This window comes from Elaeis guineensis, chromosome 7, assembly GCF_000442705.2.
Source record: "Elaeis guineensis isolate ETL-2024a chromosome 7, EG11, whole genome shotgun sequence".
Taxonomy (NCBI): Eukaryota; Viridiplantae; Streptophyta; class Magnoliopsida; order Arecales; family Arecaceae; genus Elaeis; species Elaeis guineensis.
The window spans coordinates 100703134-100713108 of NC_025999.2; the positions used below are offsets into that span (position 1 = coordinate 100703134).

General features: G+C 38.5%; 1 protein-coding gene across 7 annotated transcripts; it reads right to left on the minus strand.

The window, feature by feature from the left end:
• Positions 1 to 2318: 2318 nt before the first annotated feature.
• Positions 2319 to 8622, minus strand: LOC105048021 (NAC domain-containing protein 75). Of its 7 annotated transcripts, none has more exons than XM_073260490.1 (7): positions 8519 to 8622; positions 7250 to 7478; positions 6864 to 7041; positions 5806 to 6362; positions 4487 to 4747; positions 4066 to 4182; positions 2319 to 2938 (listed from the first exon to the last, which is right to left on the minus strand). In XM_073260490.1, exons 2-7 carry the CDS (start codon positions 7370 to 7372, stop codon positions 2855 to 2857), a joined length of 1320 nt encoding a protein of 439 aa, XP_073116591.1. In that variant the 5' UTR covers positions 7373 to 7478; positions 8519 to 8622; the 3' UTR covers positions 2319 to 2854. The 7 variants fall into 7 exon arrangements, with proteins under 7 accessions (XP_073116591.1, XP_010925507.1, XP_073116590.1 ...); XM_010927205.3 differs by having other exon boundaries at positions 7250 to 7427; positions 8519 to 8603; XM_073260489.1 differs by lacking the exon at positions 8519 to 8622 and adding an exon at positions 7925 to 8512 and having other exon boundaries at positions 7250 to 7427.
• Between the last annotated feature and the right edge of the window lie 1353 nt (positions 8623 to 9975).

Genomic DNA, 9975 nt, shown 5'->3' on the forward strand with positions numbered 1-9975 from the left:
TAACTTGAACTTGCCTAACGCACAAAGTATAATATATAATGGCAGGAGCTATCTGTGAGGGATTAAAGGTAAGAGAACCATTCTAAAAAAGCAGCTCATTTGAGAGAATCCAGAAAGGAAGCCCATGTTCTGTTATTCTCCTCTCCACTACACAATTCCTCTGGCAACTTCTTTATGGGACCGAATCGGCACATGGGAGCCTAACAGGGCTAACAAGTGCCCTTTGAAGAGCATCCAAGATCTTCTATAAAGAGAAAGAAATGAACTTGAGCTTTTAGGAAGGGGTGAAGGAGACTAGACATTCTTTTCTATCTCCTATGGAAAGGGACACAAACAACACATATACATCACCCGCATTCTATTCCGCTCATGTCCACTAGGAAGCTAGATTTTCTCCATTTGGCTAAAGATTTTGGAACTAAAGGCATCCATTGGCTTTGTACAAGGATTGCAAGGACAAAATGACTATGTGAACCATTTTGGATAAGCTTTAACTAGTTTGTTGCTAATAACTAAAGATGTTACGTAACTGTAAGTTGCATGGAAAGAAAATTACAAAAATCCTACCTGCAAGAACTCTTCTTACAGTTTACCACAAATAATTTATAATTGCCTTGGACCACCCCATATATTGCTGCAACTCAGTCTATGGTAATTTTTGGTCATAGGTCAAAAGTTATAGTAGCCGAGACTTTTCCCCCTGAAGCTAGAGCTTAATGTGAATTTACGCTTCCAAATAAACTGAAGAATATAGGAGGGTGTTTGGTTGGGAGGAGTGGGGGTCTGGAATCGAAATCGGAATGGGTGACTCCCATTCCAATCGTTTGTTTGGAAGGAGTCCCATTTCGATTCCGATTCTGATTGCAGAGTGGAATAGAAATGGCTCAATCTATATAGAACTCAATCGCTACTCTTCTCTATGGATTCAAATGTCCATTCCAATTCCAATTTCGATTCCAATTTCGATCACAAATCAAACGCTTTGAGGGATTTGGTCATTCCCATTCCGATTTCAAATCATTCCGATTTTCATTCTCTTTCTGATTTCGGTTGCGAACTAAATATCCCTTAGAAGTATTAGATGCAATGACTGAAGAGGAACAAGATACTTTTGAGAAATAGTGTTCTCAAAATTTGGATATTTTCGAGAAAAATGGAACAAGATAGAGAAGATTAGCATGATCCTGATGAGAAAGGATTTAGGGATGAAAAGTGTGCAAGGAGAGGAAAATTTGAAACGTGATGGAGGGAAGTGGGCATTTGCCATCCTTTGAAAAAGAGGAAAAGAGAAGGCTGTTTTGGTCCTATCCTCTTGTAAGCCCTTTATTCCTTGTGCCGTGGAACTACAAAGAAGGTTCCGCAAGTCTCCCTGCATGCACGTCGAAAGCAAAGAAAAGGATGTGCAAAGAGACCACCATGCACGTTCCTCTCTCTCTCTTCCAAACAACAATGGCAGTAACTAAAGGTAGGTAGGTCATCACCGCTGAGAAACTTCGAATCTCGTAGAGCACAATCGAATAGAATACCGCATAAAGCGAAACTAAAGTGGCTCTTATTTAACCATAACACACGCAGAAAACAGTCACACACACAATCATTTTCCTATCTTTGATTATAGACTAAAAAGAAGGTTTAGTGGATTGCATTTTGATTACAAATGATGCTACCATCACCATGTCAAGTAAAAAGTTAGCTGGGAACATTTTTCTAAGAATTTTGGAAGAAATTCCAAATGCTCATGTGGCTTTCTTATAAATTCTTTAGAAATTGATTGGAGCTGATTCTCTTCTCACGATGATTTAAAATCCTGGTTGGCTAAAGTTTTATGATTTTTTTTTTTTTGAAAGAGTTACGTAAAAATTCTTGTAGATGGATAATACGGTAACTTTTATTCAAATAAAATGGTGCGTGCTGCTGCTATTTTGTATGCACATAATATGGTTAAAACAGCTATATCACTTGGCTACTTTAATTATGCATGCACATAATATGCTGCAATTATTTCATAGCAACACTGAAAATTCCATAAAAAATAGGTTGCAGTCTAGCAACATGCTAAGCTTGTTACAGTTCTTTAATAGATACAGCCAAGAGGGCATAAAATTTTTGATACAATAGTTTGTTATATCACAACACAGCTTTTATTTTGTGTCTTAAACACCATAACTTCATGTGTAAAAGGACACTTCATCTTTCTTCATTCTTAAGAAGAAAGAAAGGACAAAGCTAAGAAGTATTTTAAATTGAAAAAGGATAAACATTTATTCTTCAAGCTTCGAAAACATTGAAAACTTCACTTCCCACAACAAACACGACAATTGAAAGGTCCCTCTCTACGAGAACCACCTTTTCTTCTCTTCCCCTTCTCATTTTTTCTGTTTCAACATATAAGAAAAATTACACATAAACAATAAAATAATAATAGTTATATTACAATTAGCAATAATAATAACAACAATAAAAAAGTGATTATATGGTAATGATGGCAGTGTTGATTTTGATGCATGGTTGATTGGTTCTAGGTATTTTGGCCTTCCCTTCTACTGTCAGCAACAGCAACAACTTTCTTTTTCTTTTTCTATCCTTCCTTTTTTTTTTTTTTTTTTTTTTTTTGTCCTCCAACACATTTGCACTTTGTTTCTATCCAACCTGGATTATTGTGCAGTTAGTCTTTACTTGCCGAGCCGTCAGCTCCTTATCCAAATCCCTTTGGTGAAGAAGAGAGAGGGAACCTCTGTATTTTTTTTCCTCCCAACTTGTTTCACTCGTTGAAAAGAACAACACTGTAAGTCTATAAGTACTGAAGGCGCTAATGATGATGTTCTGTTAGCTTTCCTTCTTTTCCTTTCTGTTATTACCCATGATGATCTGGGTTGTCAGGTGACCAGTATGTGTACGGCGCCCATTCTGTCTCTTGGGAGTGTGGAACAGATGTTTCCTGCCATAGCATGTGAAGGATTTTTATCAGGTTTTTTATATGTAGTAGGTGCATGAGGTCCAAACATGGATCACTACCCTTGAATAAAATGGAGAGATTATGTAATGCTGAAAAGAAGGCACAACAAATTTGGTCAAAAATAAAAACAATCATAGTTTCAGAAGAGGAAAAGAATGCACATTTTCTTTCTATTTCAAAATGAATAATAAACAACATGCATGGGAAAAAATTACGGTTTGGTTTAGTAAGGTGTTGCTATATATAAACCATGCAACGGAAGACCCAAATGGAATTTTACCCCCTGTTAATATATATAACAGTTTGGAGAGAAGAGAAACTGTAGATGGCTGGCATCTTGATTTTATGACACCATTAGACATGAAAAACAGAAAAGAGCCTCTTTGTTTCTTTGGCTTTTTCTTTTCTCTAACAGTTTTGGAAAGAAAAACATGTTCTTATTAAAAAGGAAGACAGTCCACAAGATAAAAAGCTCGTGGTTTCACTTTTGTTGGTTTGAAAAGGAAAGAAAGGAAGTTTCTGTTTTTACCTAGGTCATAGAATACAGGAAGATCTCTCTCTCTCTCTCTCAGTGTCTGTGTCCCTCCCCCGCGCGCCGGACACCCCCCCCCCCCCCCCCCCCCCCCCCCCCCCCCTCTCCATACTATCCTCAAGGTCTGGATTTTTTTTTTTGTTAGCTTGCTTAAAAAAGAGAGAATCAAGTATGCGGAGTGGCGAAATAAATTCCTTTTTTTTTTTTTCCTGTTTCACATATGTTGTCCTCATACGAGACCAGATGGGCCCACATTTAAATTCACCAGCTGAATACTTTTCTATGCATAGCTTGTGTTGCCCAATAAGAACAGAAAATTTATAAATGGCATTGTTAAATTAAATAAGAACATATTATTTTTCCTTTCTTTGCCTCATTCAGATTTACTTATGGTTAGCTATGTTACAAATATGTTCTTTTTTCCCCGGATAAGTTAACAGTGTCCTGTTTTGTGGCTGCAGGTAGTTGTAACAAACTAAACCAACCAGGAAAATTGGAAAAGAGGAAGATAAGTGTTTCTCATGTGAATAGGCTATATAAAATATTTAGGTTTTTGGGTTTCAAGGTTCAGACTTACTCCTCTAATGCCAGCTGAAGTGCAACCCATTATCAATTCTTCCAGGCCAGAAGCAGATCTATGATCCAGCTTCTGATGCTGTTGAAGCTGCTGATGCTGTTGCTGCTGGTGCTGCTGCTGTTCATAGTTGAGTTCTCAGTCAATGAAAATATTAGAAGAAAACATCAGTAAGAAAACATCTAATGAAGTCCAATACTTGGACCATATGCTATGTCAATGCAACAAAAGAACACCAATATGAACAAAAGATTATATATAATGGCTCGGATCCGGCGATCATTAAGATGCTAATTAAGCTTTCTCACATCAAACGATGGTCGAACAATCCTTCTAATACCAATGGACCAACACACCAACTCAAAGTCACATCATGCTGAGGCTATCAACACATAATTATCCATTTATATCAGGAGATATATACCTGAAACTTATCAGCTTGGAGTAGGAGCCTTGAGACATGGTAGGGGTCATTGAGCACAACTGAGGTCTGGTGCAGTGGAGGCGGGGAGATGATGGTGGAGATGGGGTTTGTAGGCCTGCTGACGTGGAAGGCTGCGGTTGGTGCCGCCTGCTGGTGCTGCTGCTTTTGGGTCACATGATGCTGGTGCTGCGGTAATGCGTGGTGGTGCTCGGCTTCCTCATGCTCCTCTCTTGCCTTTGGTGCTGCCTCTCCCATGCCCACCTGCTCCCACGCCCATAAAACAGTTGTAGCTCAATACACTTTTTCCATTTCCTCCTCCCCTTCTCTTTCAGTTTGTTTGTTATATGTCCCTTTTCTCTTTGGATGGTAGGGAAGGTGAAATGAATGAAGTTATATTGAACAGTGATAAAATGTTTATAGTGTTTTTTGTTATCATTAATGTGGACAATGGTTCTTTGGGTTGCTTGCAATTTGAATAAAATGATGTGAAAGTTTAGCTAAGGGGGTCAATTTTGTGCTTTTGCTTTATATACATAGGCCTTATCAAATTTGTTTTTGCAATTGGACTGGTCACGGTGAAGCAACGGATTGGTGCGAGAAGTATGCAACTGTCAGTATACATGTAATATTTAGATTAGGGTATGATATAAAAGATGGGAATATGGTCTTACATGCCACTAAAGGTTTTGTAAAATCAATTTGAAAAAAAAAAAAGAAAGATAAAGTACTTTAAATATTATTTAAGTAAAATTCCTTGTGTTTTGCTTGGGCAAGCCTGTGTTACGACTGAAATTCAGAAATTTAGACCATGCACTCTTGAGTCTTGTAGAGTCCTCAAACAAAATTTGAAAATTTCACATTATGGGAAGAAAAAAATGTTCCAATGAAGGAAAATCAATTGCACGGAGAATTGAAAAGACTCTTCGATTTTGCTTACGCTATCTGATAATGTGCAAATAGACTTTAAACACTTATAACTTTGCCTTCATTGCAAGGTAAGTATACGCAAGCTGAATGCTGTTGATGGTTTGTGCATGCGCCCATCACATAAGCAATTAATATTATATCCAAAATCTCATTTTGTGGGAGTACACTCAGTAAAAATCAAAGTTGTTTTTTTTTTTTGCTAAACAAATAAGAAAAATTGTTTTGAAATATGAATAGTTGCAAAAATTTATTAATTGTTGTGGTTGTTGGTGGTGGTGTTTTTGTTTCTTCTTCTTGTTTTTTTTTGTTTTCTCTTTTTTACCTCAATAGAAGAAATGCATTAGCTTCGGAAATAAATCGGCCATTCATTTAAAGACTTAATAGATACATACCTCATCAAAGCTTTTCCTGAATGGAGCAAAGCTGAAATTATCTGGCTTCATATTCTGCTGGATATCCAAGGCACCGTATCCTGAGATACCAGCCCTAGAATTGAGCTCATCCCTCTGGCTAACCACCTCTTTTGAGGAGCAGCTCCCACTCCCGCTGTCCCTCCTTCGGTCCCTTACGCCCTCCCCAGCTGCTGCTGCTGCACTCCTATCTGACCAGTTACACTGCCTTGGCTGGGTCTGGTAGAATATCTTAGACACCACAAGCTCCCCTTCCTTCTCCTCCTCAAGCTCCCCCAAGTGGTACTGGTGCATGACCCAGTTGGTCTTCTCAGGCTTCCTGTGCTTCCCAAAGTTGGTGTACAACACAAGTATTTTTTTGCACCCCTTTTGCCTCCCATTGACCATTACTGGCCTGGTTTTGCCAGTCTTGTGCCACCTGGTCTCACCCCTCTGGAGGTCACATTCTGTTTGGATCTTCCTTCTCTTTCTTGTGCCTGTGGTGTAGGCCTTGGATGGCCTGTGGAAGAAGTGTTTGCTGAGGCCATCCCTTGTCACACCTAAAAGAAAGCCACCGACGATGATTGAAAGGGAATTGTTTGAAGTTAGGTGCGACCAAACGGTCCAGAAGCTCAGATTTTCTTGTCAGATGTAACAACCTTGAGATGTAAAACCAACCCAAATCAAACCAACCCTCAGAGAGGAGAGAAACCTATTTAGAAACTTCTCCAGTATCTTTCCATATCGGAGAGAGAGAGAGAGATCCAATTTCGAAAAACAAGGAATATAATAGCTTTTTATAAACAATAATTCTTTTGCATATACCCATGGAGAGAGGGAGAGGGAGCACCACTGACTTGAGTGTTAAAGACAGGAGGAAGAAGAATGGAACTTATACCTCATAAAACTTTTCTCTATATTTTTTTCTTTTGAGAATAAAACTTTTCTCTACATATTTTTTGATAATGAAAACTTTGCTCTATATAGCCAAAGAAAAACTGCATAAAATAACAATTAGCTTGAGAGAGAGAGACTTTTTGTGTGAGAGTTCTCTAATTAACCTGGAAGTTTCTCAGGATGAGTGTAGCAGATGCCATCTTCTCCTTCTATCGTGGGTATGAACTCATCTATCAGCGGATGAGACCTGGACTCTTCTCCTTTAACCTTCGCCTCAAGGTGCTCTATCAATTCTTGGTCTGTTGGATCAAATTTTACGCCTGCTGGTAGCCCAACCCAGTCCTACACCGTAATACACAAACTGCTTCATCCATCCAAAACTTTACTATTTAATTGAGCAATTTTTAAAAGAAACACCCACAACTAATTAATGAACTGGACTTTATAAATTAAAACTACAAGCATGCATCTTTCTTATTAATTAGTTTCATTTAATATCAGTTACTGCCTCCATAAAGAGAAGTACAAAGAGAATTTTATGGTTCCATACCGGCTTGCGGTCGAGCTTGTGGCCACAGCTGGGACACTGCTTGGATCCACACATCCGATGCTCCTCCAGTTTGGCATCAATGAGATCGGAGCTGCTGACTGAACCTATGTTGCTCCTATTCATGGCTACTTCATGAGCATCAGATGCGCTCCTCCATTACTTTAAATTTTTCTGGAATCTTTTCAGAAGAAGTCACACCAACTATACTAATCAAACACTGATTAAACCTCTGAAAAAGATTGTGAGCACCAAGAAAATCAGCAAACTATTCTTGCTCCATTGAATTAAACAAGCACACAAGCACCATCATTAAATAATAAAACCAGTTGCCTATAATAGTACGAAAATAACTTATTGAACTGATAGCAGAAGGTGAATAGTATCTATCAAAGAAAAAAACAAAAAACAATTCATAACAACGAAGGTGGAAGAGAATTACTCTTGAATGAAACCTGGATCCAGGATTAGGAATTCAGCACCAACCAGATGAGAAAGAAAAGCAGGAGCTAAGGAAAAGGAAGGAGAAACAAAGGGAGGGAGAAGGGAGCGAGAGAGAGAGAGAGAGAGAGATGCCAGAATAAGAAAGAAACGAAGGGAGAAAAGGAGAGACTGTGAGTGTGATACTGATCTATAAAACCTTCTTTTGCTTGAAAAGAAATACACCAGAATTCTTACTTTAACTGAAGCCCATGAGCAAAAGGAACAGGTCCTTGAAAAACACAGTCTCACACACAAAACCCCTTCAAACCTATGCCCCAAATCTGGCTGTGTGCAGGCGGTTAAGAGAGAGAAAGAGGAGAGGGAGAGAGAGTTTTGATATCACACCCCACCTTTGGGTGTTTTTTTTAGGCGTTCGGCTACTAAAGCAAAAGCAGGAAACGGCCTTCACAGCTGTTACTGCACATTCCAAAGAACCAAAACTGAATACTATTAAACATAAAGCATTAACACTCACACCTCAAGGAATTTATACATAAAGAGAAAGCTAATTCAGGTTTGTCCCCCTGAAAGAAATGACCCACTTCTTGGATTAAGGCCAAAAAGAATATTTCCCAGCAAAACAAAAGAGGAGAATGACCACCCGTCCTAGCTACAAGTGGATGGTGAAGATATAAGAAGCCATAAAAGAAAGTATTATTCCTAAAATAAAGTAGAAGCTGGATCTCTATTTCTCTTGCATGAAATGATGGAATTTGAGCTATTTTTCCTTTATCTAATAATGAAGCTGTAGGGTGGAAAAAAGAAAGAGGGAGGGTGGTAGGAGCTCACATGGACATGGGTTTTGGGATGTGCTGAAATGATGATCCTTTTTGGCATGAGGGAGGAGGTTTGCAGATGGGAAGGGGGGGTCGTGGGGGTGAATCCATAGGTTGCTTCATACCCAAGGCAATTGAGGGGTACACTCGATGGACCCCAAATAAAATAAACTGAAATATATAATATACCACATGCCCAAGAAAACTTCAAATACAAGCAGGATCGCGTATTATTATATACTATTCCTAACTATTAATATATACAGGTACTTAAACAATATTACCAGAAAAATTAATATAAATTAATTATAATTTAAAAAATCTGTACCTGTTTAGCTCCAGCATTTCAGGCTCATGTTTACCCCCTTACAGCATGTCCTCGTACAAGTTATTGTTAAGAAAATTATTTAGGTATCAGTGAATATTACTTCTCAGAAAAAAAGGCATTAGTGAATATTGGGACCCAGAAGGACAATATGCTCTTGTGGAGGAGGGAAGGGTGGAGAGAAGAGTGTAAGAAGGGCCAGCGAATGGCATAAGCTTGTCGTGGATTTTGTCGTGAGGTGGGTATGACTTTAAGGAAGGAGAGGGTGATAAGTTTTGGTTTATCTAAATTTGGCTCCTGTTTCGTTCTCCAATACTCCACTCATTAGCAGCCTTCGCATCTCGCTCCTTGATTCCTCGAAGCTTAGATTATATTTACTCCTTCAGCGCATCTTTATTGCTCTTGAAATTAATATTAGCATATACGAGCAAATCTAGTCATTTATTCTTTCCTTTTTATATTGAAATTGTGCTATATAATATATGGTTTGAAAGCTTAATACACCCAAAGGACCACACAAGGTGGTAGTGCTTGTGTTCGCATGGTTAGGGACCACGTATATGGCGAGTTACTTTGATATCTCGTAATTGAAAAGCTGGTGGATAAATTTGTACCCACATGTACTCGATGACCATGACTTAGCTCTCCAATCCGTACATCCTCAGACTTCAGTCCTCATGTGGGAGGCCTGTTCTTTGACTCTCGTGATGTTTGTGCAGGAGCATTTCCAACCTGTGGTAGGCCTGTTCTTTGACTCTCGTGATGTTTGTGTAGGAGCATTTCCAACCTGAGCCCTGAAAGGTTGATTTACATTGGGCAAGATATATATATATATATATTCCATAAAATATGAGATCATACATATATAAATATCTTTAGATTTAGATCTAATTCTGACATAAACTTTCTATAGCCCTTAACAAATGAGAGCTATGCATTTGTCACTTTTGCCGCCCAAATTGCACACAAGCAATGTTCCCGTTGGAATCCCAGAGCATCACCTTTCTTTGGATGCAATCAATGAGCAAACAGGTGCAAGAGTCATGCCAATCTTAAATTCACTCGTAGCTCAATTATTCATATTTATTTATGCATATATAAGTTGCCATTGTCCCTTATATTCGGACATTAATCTCCATAATGTT